General features: G+C 31.2%; 2 protein-coding genes across 2 annotated transcripts; one reads left to right on the forward strand and one right to left on the reverse strand.

Annotated features, from left to right (window-relative positions):
• Positions 1-6817: 6817 nt before the first annotated feature.
• LOC103847970 (BTB/POZ domain-containing protein NPY2) lies at positions 6818-18830 on the reverse strand. Its single transcript, XM_009124967.3, has 4 exons — positions 15232-18830; positions 14982-15051; positions 13726-14898; positions 6818-13180 (listed from the first exon to the last, which is right to left on the reverse strand). Exons 1-4 carry the CDS (start codon positions 15291-15293, stop codon positions 12602-12604), a joined length of 1884 nt encoding a protein of 627 aa, XP_009123215.1. The 5' UTR covers positions 15294-18830; the 3' UTR covers positions 6818-12601.
• Positions 18831-19064: 234 nt separating this feature from the next.
• LOC103847971 (histone deacetylase 6) lies at positions 19065-20071 on the forward strand. The gene is made up of 4 exons (XM_009124968.3): positions 19065-19216; positions 19286-19422; positions 19574-19699; positions 19787-20071. Exons 1-4 carry the CDS (start codon positions 19172-19174, stop codon positions 19914-19916), a joined length of 438 nt encoding a protein of 145 aa, XP_009123216.1. The 5' UTR covers positions 19065-19171; the 3' UTR covers positions 19917-20071.
• Positions 20072-20455: the final 384 nt, after the last annotated feature.

Below are 20455 nucleotides of genomic sequence, written 5' to 3' on the forward strand. Positions count from 1 at the left end.
GTTTCGTTTCTTCAAGATACGGTATGAATAAAATTGTTCTACTTGTACTACACGTGTAGATTTTTATTTGCATGTGTTCTTCTCTAGCTTTTTCTTTTCATTATTTTAATTACTTAAAAGACTATTTAATTGTGGCATCCTTGCAGAAACATAACATTTAATTACGTAAAGACTAGTTTAAAAAAACAAGAATTCTTAAATATAGATATTTAATTGTGGCATCGTTGCAGAAACAGTTTTTGCTCATCTTCAGAGGACAATTGTTCCAAGAAATGATATTTTGTTAAAGTAAGTACAAGCTTTTTACATGGTTTTGTACTCGAGAGAATCGTTGCACGCACGACCCAACATTTGTTACAAATAGAATAGTAACTAATATGAATATAGATTATTACTAGTATCACTTATGTATTGTGTTGAAAGCTGTCAATTTGATGCCCCCTTACGCCTTAAAATAGTCATACGACCTCTCTGTTGTTTAAGTTAGCATCCACGCTAATTTGTATTTAGTCTTCTCTCTTTTTCTTTTTAGTATTTACTTGTAGGTTTCTTTCCTTTTTTTTTTTTTTTTTTTGCCAACTGATATATTATTAAACAAAGTCTGATATACAACAATGCCCATAAAAAAGGTAAGAGACCAACAAACAAAACAAGGCCCAAGAAGATGGCAAACATAAAGACTACGAGACCCATAAGGAAACCCAGCCAAAATAAGGCCCAAAGAGAAGGGATGGATCAAGTCGACACTCATCCACGCGTTGCACTGATAGCGTGTGAGGAACACGTGTCCACAAGTCGAGATGCCACCAGAATTCACCGGCCGGAAAGTCACCGACAGCGACTCTAATCGGTATGTTCCACCGGAAACGCACCGGAAACAGGAACCCGGAGTCAGAGACACTGCTAGTAACGAGAGAAACGATTTAACATCACCGACATATAAAATTTTCACCGGAATCTCAAAGAACCACCGGTATAAAGAGGCTGAGATCAGCTCTGTACAAAACAGAGCCGCTAGATCCAAAGAAACTGCCGATAGGAAACACAGATCTCCAGTTTTTTAAGAATCCAATTACATGTAATCAATCACAAGAAATTGATAACAACGGAATCAAAAGTCCAGAAACGAAGATCTAGAAAAAATAAAAACCGGGATAAACCCGGAATTAAGCCGGCGGACACCATCAGAGTGAAGATGGGTCGCCAGAGTCAGAAGCCGGCGACTACACCCTAAGAAAGGATGAGTCCCAGAGACAGGAGCCGACCAAGCCATCCCTGATGAAGCGAATATTTGCCGTTAATAATATCAACACGGTTGGAAGATGAAGGTGCCACGTGTGTCGGAGATTCCCAAGCAACGATACAAATAAGAGAATTTGTACTCTCTACACACCACTTTTCTCCTATTTGCACTCCATACTCTATATCCCTCCAATTTTCTTCCCCCCAACATTACCATTTTCCCCCCATTCAATGATATCCCACCTTTGTTAGTATATTTAGCTAATTTACTCTACAAATAAAACAAATTGAATTATTTATCAATAGAAACATATACTATTGCATAACCCGACAAGATCATTAAAGCTTATCTGGCGGCTTCGCTGGTCAAAAGATGTGTAACGTCATATTCTATCAGGGTCAACTACTTTCATTTTAACCCCTTTGGGTCATAATTAGACTCTTTTTTTTTTGAAAAAGGTCATAATTTGACTTCTTCATAGCAACACTCTCATGATGATCCATATTTTAGTAATTAAAAGTAATGATGTTTCAATGACTCGGGAATCTGTAACGACGGACGCATTGATTTCCAATGATCCCATGACAATCCACTGAAATTTATCTAGCTGTGAATACCTTCTCTCAAATTCACGTAGACTCGATCGAGTATATCTGACCATGTTCGGTATGTTTAGTAGATTCTATAATTCAACTATTGTAGGTTTCATCAGTACTAGTCTCTATAGATTTAAAGCAAAATAGAAAATATGTTGTTTTGAGTTTAGAACTTGGAGATATGACACCCTTAATTATAGTACATAAAATATTATATAGTACATACAATATTATACCGAACATTTTTTTCTGGACAAACAGCTGAAAATAACTGATATTACTAGAGGATGCAAGCCAAATTACTTCAGGTTCCCCCAAAGGCCAGGTCCGGTTATATACTGATTAGTTTATCTAGATTAATTCATCTGATCATTTTTTTTTTGAAAGCTGTCCAATCTCTAAAATACTTGTTTCATCCACTTCGTAAATCTGAAATACCAAAATTTTCTACATACTTTACGAATTAAAAACAAATACGCAAAGTCAATATGTTTTTTACTAAATAAATCATTAAATATATTAAAAGTGGTAAACTATAAAGGTATATATTAACTCCCTCAACTAAAGACTTTATTTTTATTACAAACATAAATTTAAGCACAGAAAACGATTTTAAATATAGGCTTGGATTGGTGACCACTAGATGAATGGAAAAAATGAACAAATAATGAATAAAAATTCATTTGAGGAATTGAGAAAATAAGAAAATAGATTTTTTTTTTTCATTTTGTTCCTCATCAAAATTGAAGAATAATCTTTTTCTTTATAATTTCATTCATCCATGAGGAATTTAGAGGAAAAAAGTGGGACCTTCATGTCAATAATTTGACAAAAAAATCAATGCAATTGGTATAAAATCTGAGAAAAAAAAATTCACCATAATTTTTTTCATTCAACCTGGTCACCAATTAAAATCATAGTAATTCATATATCAGTAAAATCATAACTTCGAAATCGCAACATGTACTCCACATATATAACAACTTATTTCAAAGATATCACCAAATTATTCTATCATTTCTTGGATAGATCCAATGTGTGACTTTTGTGGTAGGATGAATTCTTGGATGAAGAATCTCATCATTAACTTAGATCTATCAGTTAGTTATTTTATTGACTTTGAAAATAGTGGTAGGAGAGTTGATATCTTAAATGAAAGTTTTTCTTCTGAGGATCTTAACTCTATCATGAAGATCTTCCAGTAATTAGTTCAGGGGATTTGTGTTTGTGTTGAAAACGTAATAGAAATGGGGAATACTCTGTAAATTCAAGTTATTGGTTAGCATCAAGGGAGAATTTGAAAGAGTACTGGACTGAGAAAATGTTAATCCTTCAATTAATTGCTTAAAGAAGCATTATGGAATGTTCACAAACCTCCAAAGATTTAAACCTTCATGTGGAAAACAATTTCTGCAGCCATACCAATATCTTGAAGTCTTGCAAGCAGAGGAATGAAGGTTGATCCAAGATGCAATTTTTGTGGTTTTGAAGGTAAATCTGCAAATCACATTCTGTTCAACCGTTATGTAACTAGGCAGGTTGGCGCACTTTCAAACTTCCCTACTCCTCAAGATTATTTATGTAAAGACTCTTTATTTGTCAACATGTTTTACCTCTTCTAAATGGGGGAAAAATATTCAAATTCCATCGGATATGAGAAGAAGCTTTTCTTGGATATTGTGGTTCCTTTGGATGAACAAAACAAAATGATGTTTAAAAGCGTGGAGGGTATATATAGAGCAGATTTGGTTAAAAAGTTTTGAGGAATCAAACAGAGAATGATTGGTACGTCCACTTTCCAATAACGGAGTTGTAATTCCATTGCAAGCAATGTTAATAATAATTTTATCTAATCCACGAATGACAGCATAAATTATGTTTCAAATAATTTTTTTACCAGTTCCTTCAAAACCATATAAAAAGAACAAGTCACTTTTCTTTTTAACCATATCATCCCATATCTCTTCATAGAAAATTAATTTCTCATCCGTTATCACAGAAAGTAATCTTTCTTGTTCCTTTCTGTAGAATAATGTATCGAACTGACTTGTTTATTCAACTTGTAAACATACGATACTTATACAACTTGTATGACGGTTTAACTAAACCTCAACAAACTATTTGTCCTTATCAATAACATATTTGTCCTTATCAATAACGTCATTATCCTAAGCATTACTAACTAGATAATGATCCCATAAAACTCCCCCTCACGTTGGTGCGTGAAGATTGTGAACACCCAACTTGGACAGTAACGTACAAAACTGATCATGCCCCAATGCTTTAGTAAGAATGTCCGCAACTAGCTCGTGAGTCTGAATGTGATGAAGAGTAATGAGACCAGAAGTAACTGCATCACGCACTGCGTGACAGTCATTTTCAATATGCTTGGTTGCTCATGGTATCAGAGCTAAAGATCTCTTTAAATACATAAATTTTTCTTTCTTATTCAATAGTTCATAGTCTTGAACTGATTAATCGTCAGTGACGATGGGTGACAAAGATTCTCAAAGTTGCGAGTTTAACACAACCTTTATACCCGGTTAGAAGGGTTAACCACGATCTTTATACCCGGTCGAAAGGGTTAATTTTAATTTTAATTTTAATTTTAATTTTAATTAAGAGTTTAGGTATTTAGGATCTGGGCTCTGATACCATGAAGAATAATGTATCGAACTGACTTGTTTATTCAACTTGTAAATACCTATACAACTTCTATGACGGTTTAACTAAGCCTCAACAAACTATTTGTCCTAATCAATAACATATTTGGACTTATCAATAACGTCATTATCCTAAGCATTACTAACTAGATAATGATCCCATAATACTTTCTTTGTTCTTCTTGGTTATATTTGAGCTCATCGTCTACTAGATGGTTTCCATTGTAACTATTATAATCATCTTGGTTAGGCATTTTTCATCCAGTTCTCCAAAGAGCGATCATTTTTGTTCTAGATATGTTGGATATCGGAAAGAGAATGATCTTTCGTTACCGTTAAAGCTGAAAATTTGATTAAAGTTAAATCAAAATATATAAAAAATTGTTCATATACAACCCAAGGAAAATTTTAAAGATATTAGATGATAGACTTTAGACGGATTATTGTGAGTTTTCCTTTGGTGATACAAAATATCCCCTGTTAAATATTACTAGGATCGTGTCCGCGCTACGCGCGGATATTGGGTGAAGTTAAAATTTGTGTATGACCATAGTTGTGGCTGTTTCTGGTTGTTGTTAAAATAGATTTAAAATAATTACAAGAAGGAATATATGACATTGAGTTTTTTAAGATTGATTGTTCATTTTTGTATACGAATGAAGTTGGAAGTCAATCGATAGAGATGTAAAAGTAGAGGGGAGTTGATGTTTTTGGTTGTGTATAGTAGTTTTCTGTAGTAATATAAATTAAATTAATGTGTTGAAAATTAAAAATATGTAAAAGTACTTCGTAATTGAGATATTGTTTAGCATTATGGTGTTTTGAATTTGGAAATAATCTTTTAAAAGTGTGTTTAAGTCTTCCATTAATAAACTAATTGGAAATTTTATGAATTACATTGAAAAAGGGCCCCCTTGAAAAAAAACTTATGAACTAAAAAACCAGATAAATTGATCGAAAATTTAATACTAAGGTTTTGTTGTGTTACTTTCGTAATATAACCTACCAAATCAAGCTATCTCTACGCTTGATTTTGCACTTAATAGTTAAGATGTTCTGTCCGGATTTTGGACAAATGATTTCTTGGATTCCAGAGAGGAGTGATTGAGTTCGTATGTGTTCGAGAAGTCTATAAATGCACAGTAAAGTCGTAATTTTGATTTACCTCCAGCAGGTGGAGGATCATTGTGGTTTGATTTGACCATCGTGTTGAGGAAAACGACCATTTGATGAAAGAAAGAATTAGAAAATGAGTCAGCGAAAGAGAGAGATCTTGAAATGTGGAATGTTACTGAATTTATTCGTATATTTTGTTGATTTGTATTAATGAGACAAAAGATTTTTTTGAACTTCCAGTGCAGTCGGTGATTGTGGCAGGAGATGTGCTACTTGCCTTTCTGATATTATTGTCTATCGAAGAACATTTAGGTATTATAATCTGTTGAAATTTTTAATATTTAATGTGATACGTTTAAAATTTGAAAGTCTTGTGTGAATTGAAATAATTAGCTACAGTCATCAAATTGAAGCGAGAGAAAAAAAAGAAAAGAAACAAACAATCCGATAATAAGAGTTCATAATTTGTCTTTGTTCATTACTCTTTGTCTCTGTTTTAAGGAGAAAAATAATAAAACAACATAATAGGTTTTGAATTGCATAACCAAGATTCTGGTGCAAGAACAAATTACTATATTTTTTAAACAGACTTGATAGCTGTCTTTAATCATTTTTTTTTGAGAAATTTAATTTTTAAATAAATATTAGGAGCTATATTAGTCTACATTTTGATATGCGCTTCGAAAGCAGGAGTTTTTTCGGTTAACAAAAATGTGATACGAATAGTATTTTTGAGTATGATTTATATTATTAAGTTATTATATAAAATATTTTTAAAAAAATTATATAATTTGTTAATTTTTTTATTTGAAATTTTGTGTGTACATTCTTAATCTCACAACATCATCTTTATATTTTTATGCATTAGATAAGAGTTAAATTTGTTGGCATATTTTATACTAATATAAAAATATATATTTGCAGGGGTTACAAAATATATAGAATACTAGTGCTCGGTCCCGTACAAAAAATTCTTAATTTTTTTGTATATTTAAAATAAAATTATCTATAACCTTTTAAAAGTTTATCAGAAAGACTGAAAGAGATGAGTATATACTTAAATAAACCATAAACATATTTATCATAAATAACTACAAACATATAAAATTTAGTTAGCTTTGTTTTAAATTTTACATTGATCTTAATTAGCTCACGAATAATATATTAGTTCGAAACTTTTCACTTTTAAAGTCTTGTTCTTCTTTTTTCGGTAAATTGTTAAGTTTTATGTCTTATGTCGTGTTCTTCCTTTTTCTTAGTTCTTAACCTGTAACTTATGGTTTATTTTTCTTATTAGATTTAGTATTCTAATTGCAAACAAAAACAATATTTAAAATCCACAAACAGTAAAAGATTATGTAACAGATACACAATTTTATGAAAGCAAATCAAGAGATAAATATCATTACGTAAAAGTGGAAGTTATCAGACTCTTTATTTTAAGAACAGAAGATAGTTAGTACTTAGTGTATGCTATCTTTTAATTATATATGACATAACGGATAAACTCACATACTCATCACTAAAGCATCTAACATCTAGTTAATACTCGTACTGAGATGGTGATGTGAAAGCATAGTTACAGAATTATATGTATTAATGAATAATCGAACACTAATTTGACAGAAATACATACATGTAGCTTTTGATCAAAAAAAAATACATACATGTACCTCTGTTACTTCTCTCTTGAAATTTGATCAATGTTTCGATGGCAGTACTGGCATTGCATCTTTTCAACCCTTGAAGTTCCTATAACCTTATCAAAACCAACTTTCTCACTCAATATTTGAAACATTAATCTATACAGAAAAAAGTATCAAAATCGTTACTGCTACTGTACCATATTTACGTCTGCTTTCTAGCTTCCTTCTCCATCTTTTTCATTTTTTGCCAGATCTTAAAGTGAAGTTTCTTTGAACTGGTAGAATCTCCATCAACTTAGATCCACCAACCACCATATCCATTGTTTCACGAAATTTTTCACCCTTAACAGGTTACAATGAAGCAAAACTGCACATAGGAGTTTGATATCTTAACTTTATTACAGGAAGAGTAAGTGGAACCATTGCAAAATTATAGGAAATTACATTGAAGGCAAATAGACATAAATTTATAGCTTCGTGAATTAAACTTCCTCCACAGTAAAAGTAACAGTCTTGAAATCGTGTTTGTGATCATGAAGTAGTGGGATAAATATTAGAAACTCTAAATATTAACGATTTATGTAGGGCATTTAAGTTTTTCTTTTTTTCTGCTTTTAGATTTTTTTTTTGTAAATATTTAATTTATTCCATGTGTCAAAATTTTGTTGGTCATGTGACTTGTGCTTTAGTATATAAGAGATAACCGGACATGTTCCTAACTTAATAGTATTGACTTGAATTAGTAAAACAAATAGGGATTTTTACCACTATAGATTTTCCGGTTCATATATGTATTATTTATTGTAAAGTTCATACATATTTTTTTAATAATAGTGCTTTTAAAAAACAATTGTTTGCTTCGTCGGTGGCTGTGATACATGCGTGTTACACGGTATATAATTCCAAACATAAACATTTTTAATCTATATCCATGGATCTATATTTAATGGTCTTATTGATTATTAAGACACATTATAAATTTGAATCCATGAAATCTAAAGAAGAAGGATAATTTTGTTATCAAAACAGATTTCAAAAATTTGTTTAAAAGTTATTGGGTTATGCTAGTGTTGGGCCAAATGATTAGCATTAATATTATTAATAGGGTTGTTAAATTCGTAATGAGGTAGATGTATGATTGGATTGGAATATTTCATCCTATGTGACACCTCTAATTGAGCTATAAATTAGTCTCTTTTATATAGTAGTGATTATGCTGATTCTCACACAAATTCTAGTTGTGCAGGACAATCACTGATCAACATAGTAACAAAAAAACTTACGTAGATAAAAACCGCTAAACCATATATACGCTCGCTTCACCAATACCAAAAATATATTCATTATCATTATAAAAAATTCTTAATACTTCACATGCCTATTTGAGTGTTGCATCTGTTACCACATCCAAAGTATATCTTCAAAACATTATAGATCTTTTTTAAAATTTAGGAGAATTTTTAAATAGTACGACTTTTCTATTTTCTTACCGACGTGTGCAATTCTTCAAATTACAGTAGATCGTTTCCTTGATTTCAATGCTCTTTTTTTTTTATTCTATGTAAAGATAATAGATATCTCATAATTATTTATGGTATTCTTTTGGGGATAAATCTTACACGCTTCAGACCACCCTATAAACTGAGATACACTCACTCACATTTGTATGATGAACTATACTTTCTGAAAGTTCTTCTTTTTTTTTTTTTGGTAAAATTGAAAGTTCTTCTTCGTCGTGAATATAATTTTTTTGGTTCAGTAGATGAAACCATAGTATTTTTACAGATAAAGTACAATAATAAGTGGGAAAAGTTGGTATTCTCCATGTAGCTTCACATGTAAAAACATACCTAAAACAATAACAAAGACATGGTAAAAATAATATGATTTGACCAATAATAACACCAAATAATGTTAAAAAAAATAATAATAATAATAACACCAAATAATAAGAAATACTTTTAAATGATACATTCAGTCCAAATAGAATTTTATTTCATCAACCACTTCATCTTTCTCGGCATTTCCTCCTGCTGATACATAATCCAGACCCTTGTGACTGACTTGAACAAATATTTTATTTCCCAAGTTTGGATGCACCACTCATATACAAGTTCCTTGTTATATGGTACTACATACTTATTATCCCATTTGACCCCAATCTTTTCGACATAGCGGTCATTGTCTCGACGTTTGTAAGATGGAAAACCATTTTCATCTATAGATGTTACCATACCATGGTTTTTTAGAACACTTCCTTTTTGCCATACAATCCTGACGAGGATTTGCGGATTCACATGGCCCATGCATCATGCTATCAATTACTATCTATCTTATGCAAATCTAGATCATTTGTTTTGTCTAGAATTTCTGCAGATATAAAACTACCAATATCATCACCAGTCGTTCAAAAAAAAAAAAAAAAAATATATATATATATATATATATATATATCATCACCAGTAGCAATGTTATTGTCCTTTCAAGGAAACAAAATCTATGTGCATGTGATAGACCTCTTTTCTGGTATTCAATGGTATACATAACTGCGATTAAAATAAACAAATACGAGAAAATCGCATTTTAAACTCTAAGAGTGTCACATTCTCGCACTTTAAACACTAAACATTTTTGACTAGCACTTTAAACCTTGAAAGTAACATTTTTATCATAACAAACCTCCAAGTCTACTAGGTGACGTGTCGGTTTTTTTTTTCTTTTACATAATAAATAAAATACATAGAAAATTCGAAAAAATAAAAAAATCGAAAAAATCAAAAAAATAAAAAAATCTAAAATTTCAAAAAAATATAAAAAAAAGAATATTTCAAAATTAAAAATAAAATAAATATTTTTAAAAATTAATCCAATTATAAACCAATAAGTATATATAATATAATAACTTGAATGGTGATTCTAGATTCTGGTTTTTGGTTTTTGATTTTTTTTAAAAAATTTTGATTTATTAATACTTAACTTGTTAAATTTTCAAAATTAATCCTATTATTGGTATTATTTTTAAAATGATATTTATTTTAGTAATTTTAAGTTTCTTAAACTAGTAAATAACTTTGAAATTAAATAAATAACTAATCAAACTTTAGAGAAACTAAAATATATTTTACTTATCTAAGAAGCTCCACTCATACCAAAACCTAACATATACAAATCTAAAGGCATACCTCTCTATCTCTTAATTATATTTCAAACTAACTTATAGTATTTTAGTTAAGGTCAAAAACATTTTAAGTGGTCTATGAGATATTTTCTAGTTTCACAAAAATTTAATAAGTTAAGTACTAATAAATCAAAATTAAAAAAAAAATCAAAAACCAAAAAAACAGAATCTAGTATCACCATTCAAGTTATTATATTATATATATTTATTGGTTTATAATTGGATTAATTTTTAAAAAATATTTATTTTATTTTACCATTTGAAATGTTATTTTTATATTTTTTGAATTTTTCAAGAAAATCTATTTTTTGAAAATTTTCGAAATTTTCGAATTTTCTATGTATTTTATTCATTTTTTTATTTTTAAAAAAACCGACACGTCATCACAAAATTAACAGTACATGTCACCTCGTTGACTTGGTAAACAAGTAAACCTCATTGGATGTTTGTTATGATAAAAATGGCACTTTCAAGATTTAAAATGCTAGTCAAAAATGTTCAGTGTTTAAAGTGCGAGAATGTGACACTCTGAGGGTTAAAAATACGATTTTCCCAACAAATACTATAAAAGTCTTCTTGAGAAATCTGCTAATAAATTTTGAAGTCCGATATTGTCCTCAAATTTGAAAAACATGCGTATCCAAAAATGTTAAAATGGCTTCAAACCAGAAAAAAATTTCAATTTATTTTATTAAATAATAAACAAAAGAATCACATTAGATTGAATATATAGCATTTTAAAATCTAACTAATAAAACACAAAATGCATACAATTTATAGATTTACCTTTAAATGAGTGGAATATGAAAACCATGAAATGAAAAACCTGAAAAACCAAGATAAAATAGTGAGAAATACATGAAACAAAAAAAATGAAATTGATATAAAGTTTAGTGTCTTCAAGTTCAAAGAGATTAAAAAGAGGTTAAGAGTTTTAGAGTGAGAAATATTACATTTTTGCTGCAGTCATTTGAGAGAAAGATAGAGAATGCGTACATTTTTCTTTATATACGGAGATCAAAATTTCAATCATGATAAATATTTTCATCGGAAGACTTACCAAGAAGTCTTACCAAAAAGTCTTCTAAACCCTAAAATTAAATAGCTAACTAATTAGTAAAAACGCATCATTAAACATAAGATCAACTTATAAAGTGTTTAATGTATACAAAACTAAATACATATATATTAAATTTAATTTTTTAAATTTCTTTTTAAAGATTCTAAAATATAACTCTAAAAATATAAACAATACTACAACATATGTTACCAAACCCTAAAGAAAAAACAATCATGACTTAATAATACATATATTCATTCATCTATATTAAAAACAATTCAATTTTAGAAAATCTAAATTTACATCATTTAGAATTGCTTACATCATAAAGATTAAATACTGAGAAGTCTGCTCATAGACGACTTCACTAACGTGAGAAGACTTCGCATAGTTATAGTTGTAAAAGTGATACAGTTTTTTTTGTTTGGTTATAAAGAGATGATTGAAAATTCACAATCCTTTTAGGTTAGTTTTACATTTGTGACATATTTTTGCATTTAAAATCAAGTTTTAAGTTATTTTGGCAAATCCCCTAATAAACATTCTATATTGGAAAAAATATTTTGGAAAATCCATATTAAATACATCATATATTTATTTTACAAAAATAACAATAGAAAAAGTTTAATACAATCAAGGAAAATATATAACAAGCTATCAAAAGTATGATAGAATTTTACAAATCAAGAATACATATATCTGCAGAATCCTTAACCTCTAAAATCTATCAACTTTTAGAATTCTCAAACTCTACCCAAATCTTTATTCCGATAAACTCCCTCGGCTTATGTTTTAGAAATGAGTAAAGTATATATGTCAAAATTTGTATATAAGAACATTAAATATTTATTCATCTTATAGTTAAATGTATGGTTTTTTGAAAAAAACTATATTGTATCTGTCAAAACATAACAAATATTACATTATATTTCAGTTTAAAAATTTTCTTTATCCAGAAATCGTAGGCAACCACATGGCATCTCTTATAATAAAGGATCTCTTTTGCAAACAGACCAAACAAAATAGTCAAAGAAATTACAGTTGATTCATATAAATCTAAAGGAAAACCTTTCAAACATGTTTGTAAAGACCTTATTCATCAAGAAACAGAAACCTTCCTAGTCAAGTTTCTCGAAGGCGTTGCCGTTTTAGCCGCCTCTTCAGTTACAGATCCAAGACTCTCCGATGAATCCGAGCCACCACCACCTCCATTGTTCTTCTCTCCTCCTCCTCCTTTGCCCTGCAACTTCTTCCCGAACATCTTCCTTGACATTATCAAACTTTTCACTCTGCTTATCGCCGTCACCGCCGCTTTATCCGTGCTCTTACGTCCACTCTCTTCCTGCAGCTTCAGTGCGGCTATCTCGCTCTTCAATGCTCTCATCTCCTCTTCAGTTGCCACCGCGTCCCATTCGTCTTCCATAACCGTCGGCACTGATCTTGAGCTCCCATATGTCCCGCAGCTGCGTAGCTCCCTTATGCCTTTGGGCAAATCAGGTGTGCTGCTTCCCGACGAAGCAGACGCTCTCACTTGTTCGAAGAAGAGTACTTGAACCACCACACGTAGAGGAAGCCTGTCGTTTTGCACGGCGTGCATACACGCTTCCACCGACAGTTTCCGGCAATCCATCAGCTTGCACATCCTTTTCTTCTCTCCCTTTGTGATTCCTGCATGTTCCTGAAACCAAACCGAACCATACCGGATCACAAACTGTTTTGTTTGGTTTCAGTTTCTATAACAGAACTGAAACAGAGAGATAAAACTAAGATTTGCCTCTTGAAAGTTTAGTAAGAAGTCCAATGTTCTTAAAACCGGATTGGAAGCAGACTCAGATAATTATTTGGATCACGGTTCAATATGGTTCGACCAGTTTAAATATGATTCGATAATCTGGTTCAATACTTTTTAAATATACAAATTAAAAAAAAATAGTAAATATGATAGAAAATTATAATTAAATAAATATCAAATATAAAACATTATACATATAAACTATTTTTTGTTCATATGGTTAGTTTATATATTTTTGATAGTTTAATACTTTTTATAAATTTCAATAATTTTGAGATCCAATCCGACTACTTGACCGTTCATGGTCGAAATCACTTTTTAGATCCGACCCGGCTATGTAACCAATTCACCGGTCGAAACTGGTCCAACCACCGGGTCAGTCTGGTTTAAAAAAACGTTTGAAAAAGAGAGTTTTTGATTGATCCTAGTACCTTAAGATACATGTCAACAGCACGGTAGAGCCCATCATGTGCCGGCCTAGAGATGCTAGAAACACTCTCAGCAAGATCGATGAATTTTGATGCAGGAAGATTTGGATCTTTAGCAATCTCAGTGAGGTAGCTATCAATCAGTTTGACCACCATCAGCTTTGAAGCTTCGGATAAAATCCCAGGAAATTTCTTTATCTCTTCAACTTCGTCATCATCTTCAACCTCTATCTCACTGTTTTGATCTCTTGCCATGAATTCAACAACTATCTTCTTCACTAAGTCCACATCGTACAATGAAGATTCGCTTTCTTGATGAGATTTTATCAAGAGTTCCGCGACAGAAGCTTGTTCGAGCTGCTGTCCTATTCTTCTTACGAGCTGTTCCTTCACCGTCTCTCCGGAGTTTAACATAGTGACTGCTTTCAACAGCTTAAGCAAGAAACCGCAAGAGATGCTATCTTTCTCAGCCGGTAGCAACCAAACAAGCGTCTCTATAACCGTCTTATGCTTCACCAAATCTTCTTGTTCCATCACGCCTTTGTTAAAACCAGATAATCTTCTATATCCATAAGCTTTCAAAGCTTCTCCGATAACTTCTCCGCCAAGTACACCTTTAGATTTGATGTTCATTATAACCCTCTTGTAAAACTCAATCTCAAGCTCGCACAGATCCTCGACCCACCAATCATGTGGAACTTCCCGAGCCCTGACTTGATCCGCACCGTTGTTCTCTTCAGCCAGTTTCTTTCTGTTGTAAGTGTAAGACCATTCGACGTGGGATACATCTACACAGGCCTTGCTCGCTATGGCGTCAATGCAGAGGCTAACAAGTTTGAGGTCCTCGGAGAGCGGCGAGAACGTTTTAGTGGTCTGAAGAACAATGATGGAGTCTTTCCAGCTACGGAAGAGGCTCGAGTTTAGAAACACATCGATCTTGTAGATCAAGTTTCCTTTCTCGGCCGTCTCGTGCATTCCTAAGTACTCAGCTGCACATCTTGTAGCCACGACGTTGTAGGCACTTAGTGTTACTGTCATACCGTAGCAGAACTTAGCGCACGTCTCGAATGCAGTTGGTCCGCCAGGTATACCAGAGATATCAACCTCATCGGCATTGTTCTTGTCCGTGCGTGAGAGAAGCTTTTGCAGGCATGCAGATTTAGACAGAAGAGGAAACTGCAGGATAAAACAAAAAAAATCATCAAAAGCTCAAGCCAACACTTGCGGACATAAGCCATATGGAGAGAAAAGTTACATACCTTATGTAAACAAAATTTCGATCCGTCAACATTGATAGTAATGTCACTAGCCAGTTCATTTTCTACGTACCTGCGTTAGATAAAATAAACATTTAAACGCAGCGATAGTCGACTACAGTACTCTGTTTTTGATATGAAAGGAACAAAAAATGCAAGCGTTTGTGTTCTCTCTACAAGACATCAAAACTAACAGAACGAGAACAAGCACAAGTATAGATCACCACAAACCTGATAAAGATTTGGATATTACCTGACATTATTCCCATCAGTTTTAATCGAATCTGGCTTCGACCCAATTTTCATGAACTTCATTTTTCTTCCCCTAGGAAAAAAAACTCTTGAAGAGCTAAAGATCAGTTACTCTCAGAATAGAAGAAAGAGCAAGAAAAGCCTCAAGAATCACAACGTCCACTTCATCCAAATTAGTTTAACCATAACCAAAACGGTTCCCCTTAAAATGGAAATAAAGATGTTCCAAGAACTGAGGGTGGGGACCAGGTTCTTCCTTTTATGCAACTAACTTAACTTCTTCCCTTGGAGATCTAAAAGCACAAACACAGAGAAAGGAGAAAAAAAAAGCCAAAAGAAAGAAAAGAAAAGCCTCAAATGCAGAGAACTGACTCTAAAACCAATTAGATTAACAACAACATGATGCAACTTTTCTTTCCTCTTTATTAAATTGTTAACTTGTATAATAATCAAACTAATAAAAGGTTCTCTTTTCAATGGAAGAGCGAATCAGAGAAGCAAATTGCTTCCTTGTAGACCAGCAAATGGCCGTGAAGAGCGGCCAAACAATGCAAACGAAGGGGACAATACCGTAGCAAAGTGTCCCAAGTGCAAATCCGAATCAAGAATCAAGATCCATCCTCTTAATGACTTATTGTACTTTGTTTAATTAATTGTAACTAATGTAATGCAGCTTAAGATTAGAATTAAAATAATGGATTTTTAATCTGTGTTGTGTTTCTTCAAGTCTCAAGGTCCAACTTTGAAGCACATGGTTTCTAGTATTAGTTTATTCAAACCGTAGAAGTTTGGGAACCCGCAGATTTAAAAACAGGTAAAAACAGCATCTTGATATCAGTAGAAGAAAACCACCACAACGGTAGACAAGAAGCATCTTTTATTTGTTTGTCCTTTCTCCTTTTAATACTTTTCGTGGAAGTTAAACATATGAAAGAATAATGAAAGCATACAACTGCAAATTGCAGGTGCTATGATCTATTTTAAGTTGACCCAACAACTAAATCTGAGAACAAGAAATTTTCACAAAGTTAAACTACTTTAGGCTGAAGAACCCTAATTAACAAAACACATTCAATCAGATCAATGAGATTTCAATATAAACAATAATGAACCAATCGAAAGAGACTATTCACATGACAAATGTAACATGTATTTTTGACTTAAATGTGACTGAATTCCACCTAAGATTAGGCGCTCAAAACTTGCTGACATGACTAATATGAAATTAGTTTAATTAAACCGTTCATAATTACCATAATTTCAATCTCGATTTGTGTTAAATTATGTGGTTATCCTAATAAAAAAATTGCTAACTTATTATGCTTTCGAATTCATTTGGTTTGATATCATATTATAAAATTTGGTGTATATATTCTACACATATACATGTCAATCATTTGGTTTGATATCACATTATAAAGTTTGAAAACATAATACATATCATTTCGTTTAGTTTTTCAGTTACAAATACTGTTTATGCAACATATATGGTTTGAATACACAATTTTGATTCGATCTAATTCAGTTGAGCTTCCTTATATACTATGATTTCAAAATCATACATTATTTCCATATGAAATTCCTTATACTATGAGTCACTATGTTACCTATTTAGGGTATATTGTTTAGGTTTTAGGTCTGCAAACATGTAATTATTAGTTTTTAGGATATACGGTTTAGGTTTGAAGAGTAGATTACGATACACGATAAATTATGTTGTAAAAGTATTATATTTGATTGATAATCACGTAAAATGTGATATTCAGGTTTTAGAAAATTCCAAAAAAAAATTCATTCATAATACAAGTATATCATCTATGTTAAAGAGAAAATGCCAAGTTTATACCATAAGATCATTTAACCATTAATTTAAATATAACCAATTAGTGTACATACACTACTATAGTTAAACATAATATTTTTTGAACTATATTAAACAAAAAAATTTAAACATAGTAATACCGATATATTTGAGAATATTCTTATGATCATTTGGTTAACCAGTCAAATACTTATGTATGCATCTTCCTCTCAGGTAGAACCTAATCGTTTAACTCTCTCTCTCTTGTACATAATTGTCAAAAGAAATGTCTCATAGTATGTTCTGGTGACCTCGCTAGAACCATCCAGTGAGACTCAGAAAATTCGTGTCAAGATTATCATCAAGTAGACTTTGTATAAATCTAGAGCATCTATTCAGTTAGTCCTCGTGGGTGAAACAATTAGTTTAATGTCCCTTTCATCATTATTTTCAAAAGATGTTAATGTTTCTTCATGACATAAAAGATACTAATACATCATTTTTGATAAATAAAGGGTGCCAGATTGTATGTATCTATTAAAGTTTTATATGTCGACCAAGGACAAAAACAACCATAACTGTTATTCTACGTTGGATTGGATGATCTTTAAAATCAAAAATGTTTTCATCAGATCCGTGCTCAAAATCCTTTTCTCAGGTTGGAGAGTCAAATAAGAGTCCAGTAAAATTTGTAACGTATAAGAAATAAAATAAATGAAACCATTAAAAAAATCTCCAACGGCATAAAATGTTAAAATCTGTTTATTTAAAGCGTAAAAATTTATAAGAAAATATAATTAAATAAAATATATGTTTAAAAACTACTATAAATAAAATAATTATAACCATTAAAAGAAACATCTTCTTTAGTAAAAAACTACTTTCAAAATAAAATTCATAGAAATGATTAAAGGTGATCCAAGGTATTTGGTTGTGTAATGCAAAAGTTATACTATCTTCTATTTGCAAAGAGTGTCAGTAAGACACATTTCAAGTGGATTACAAAATTGTAAATTATACCAGTTGAGTTTTATCTAATATTTAACCAAATTTTGATCTATGTACTCAAAACCCGAAATCGTTTTGGTTTGCAAATTTTTATTGAATACAAACTATAATTGTTCTTTTACAAAAAAAACAAGATTAGTATCAATAGTTTATTTATTTTAAGTTTAAAATAATTTTGTTTCTCAAAAAAAGAGTTTAAAATAATTTTAAATATGTGTACATTAAATTGTGTTGATATAAAATTTTATTTAATTTTAAATATTCTAATCAACTTCAAATTTTAATCAAAATACAATAATTCGTTTTTGTATTTGTTTTAATTTATCTTTAACAATTAATTGTTATAGAGATTCACATATAGAAGTGTAGAATACTATTATTTTTGAAACCAAAAGTAAGTCAAAAAATATTATAGTAATTTTTTTCATATTTTTTAAATTTAGTTAACTAATCTCGATTCTCGACTCCCTTTTTATATGATTTAACTTTTAAATTAGAAAATCAACGTCATTTTTCCAAATAATTACAATCAACGCTATTCAGAAATGAACCATTAAAATACCATAAATTGGGTACCATTTTTCAAAAGTACATTAAATCAAAAATACTTTAACTTTTAGGTTCATGGTTTAGGGATTATGATTCATGATATAGTATTTGGGATGAGATTGAGTTTATAAGCTTACGTTAATATTTTATAAATTATTTTTAAACATTTATGAATTATTTATGAATTACTAGGAATATTAGTTAGTCTTTTTATCATAAATGTTTTATATTTATGTAAATGGTTCTTTTTGAAAATAAATTTGAAAGGTGGTATCAAATTTGTAGTAGAATTGAAATTTACTCAAATTTTTGTTTTAAGTTTTTGAAAACGTAAAATTATTTTTTTTCTAATTTTTTGGAAGGCGAATTATTTTCTATTCTTTGACAAAAAAAAGGAATTATTTTCTATTCTTATTTAATACTCTTTGACAAAAAAAAAGAATTATTTTCTATTCTTATTTAATACTCTTTAACAAATTTCCACACAAAAAAAAGTATAAATACGTGACCGAAAAAAAGAAAGCCAAAAGCCAAAACGGTGCCGGAGATTGAAATCATCCCATTCTCGGCTTTGCTTCATCCGATGGCGAACGTAGGACCTTCCTCCTCCTCCTCCTCTTCTCAGCCGGTAAACCCTAATCTCCCCTAATCTACCGATCTCTGTCGCTTTTCCTCTTAATCAAACTCTCCTTCCCAGGAAGTTGCAGATGAATCCCAAGACTGGATTCTCGGAGCCGGGTCGGGTTGGGTCGAAGCCCGAACATCTTGCGATCACTTGAATTCTCTTTCTCCCGATCTAGCTCGCTTACCAAATCCCGATACTCCCTGTTCAAGGTTTCACCCTTTGATCCTTTCTTTTTACGTTTTTGTTGAAATTGAACCTAAGAAAAGATACGAGGATGTTTTTTTTGTTTTGTTTGATGGTATTTTGATTTTATGACATTGCTTATTGTATTATTAACTCAATTTATCTGAACTTGATAAGGTGCGAAAACCCGGTAGAGAACTGGTTATGTCTTAGTTGTAAAGAGGTTCTGTGCAGCCGTTTTGTGAACAGGCATATGCTTATGCATCATCAACAGACTGCTCACTGCCTTGCACTCAGTTACAGGTATATGCTTCTGTGTGTTTGTTCTTTCTTTTTCTTTTTTCTTTTTACTTTACGGCAACTGATATTCTAATTTTGCTGCGGGGATAGTGACTTGTCGGTATGGTGCTTCTGCTGCGAAGCGTATCTTGATGCTCAGGTCATATTACAGCTGAGGCCAGTTCACCAAGCTGCTTATATTCTCAAATTCGGCGAGGCTCCTCCCTTACCCCAACTTTGAACATTCAATGTTTTTTAACCTTTGATGATTTTGTATCGCTGGATGTGTTTAGGGAAGATTTGGTAGATTTGAGTTCCCGTCACTATTTTTGGTTCCGTGAAATTTATATTACATTTCTTTAAAAACGATATTAATTATCAACTTTCACCAATTTGGCTGATAAAATTATCAACAGAGATCACTGCCTTTTGTTAAAATGTTAGCGTAATTCAACCAACCATTCCAATGTAGAGTTCTTTAATCTCTCAATTTTTTGGTCCGTTCTTGTTCTTCTTCCTCTTCAGTAAGGAGAAGAAGAAGGAGGTCCGGTTCTTTTTCAATCTTCAGTAAGCTTGAATCATATTCTTGTGTTCGAATTCTCATATAATTTTACTGTCTCTTTCGATTCATCATTGTTATTTGTATCATTTATACTCAATAATAAACACATTTCATCTTCAAATCACCTTATTAGTTTCTTGCTTAATACATTAGATCAAGTTATAACCAAATATTTCTAAGTGGGTTATGAAACCCATTAATTTACCTAACTTGAGTAG

This window comes from Brassica rapa, chromosome A09 (assembly GCF_000309985.2).
Source record: "Brassica rapa cultivar Chiifu-401-42 chromosome A09, CAAS_Brap_v3.01, whole genome shotgun sequence".
In the NCBI taxonomy this organism is placed as follows: domain Eukaryota; kingdom Viridiplantae; phylum Streptophyta; class Magnoliopsida; order Brassicales; family Brassicaceae; genus Brassica; species Brassica rapa.

Coding starts and splice junctions, on each gene's coding strand:
- LOC103847970 (XM_009124967.3), bottom strand. CDS start 15,293: ATGAAGTTCATGAAAATTGGGTCGAAGCCAGATTCGATTAAAACTGAT. Junction 15,052..15,231: donor ACTGATGGGAATAATGTCAG/GTAATATCCAAA, acceptor TATCTAACGCAG/GTACGTAGAAAATGAACTGG. Junction 14,899..14,981: donor CGAAATTTTGTTTACATAAG/GTATGTAACTTT, acceptor TTTATCCTGCAG/TTTCCTCTTCTGTCTAAATC.
- LOC103847971 (XM_009124968.3), top strand. CDS start 19,172: ATGGCGAACGTAGGACCTTCCTCCTCCTCCTCCTCTTCTCAGCCG. Junction 19,217..19,285: donor CCTCCTCCTCTTCTCAGCCG/GTAAACCCTAAT, acceptor TCTCCTTCCCAG/GAAGTTGCAGATGAATCCCA. Junction 19,700..19,786: donor TGCCTTGCACTCAGTTACAG/GTATATGCTTCT, acceptor CTGCGGGGATAG/TGACTTGTCGGTATGGTGCT.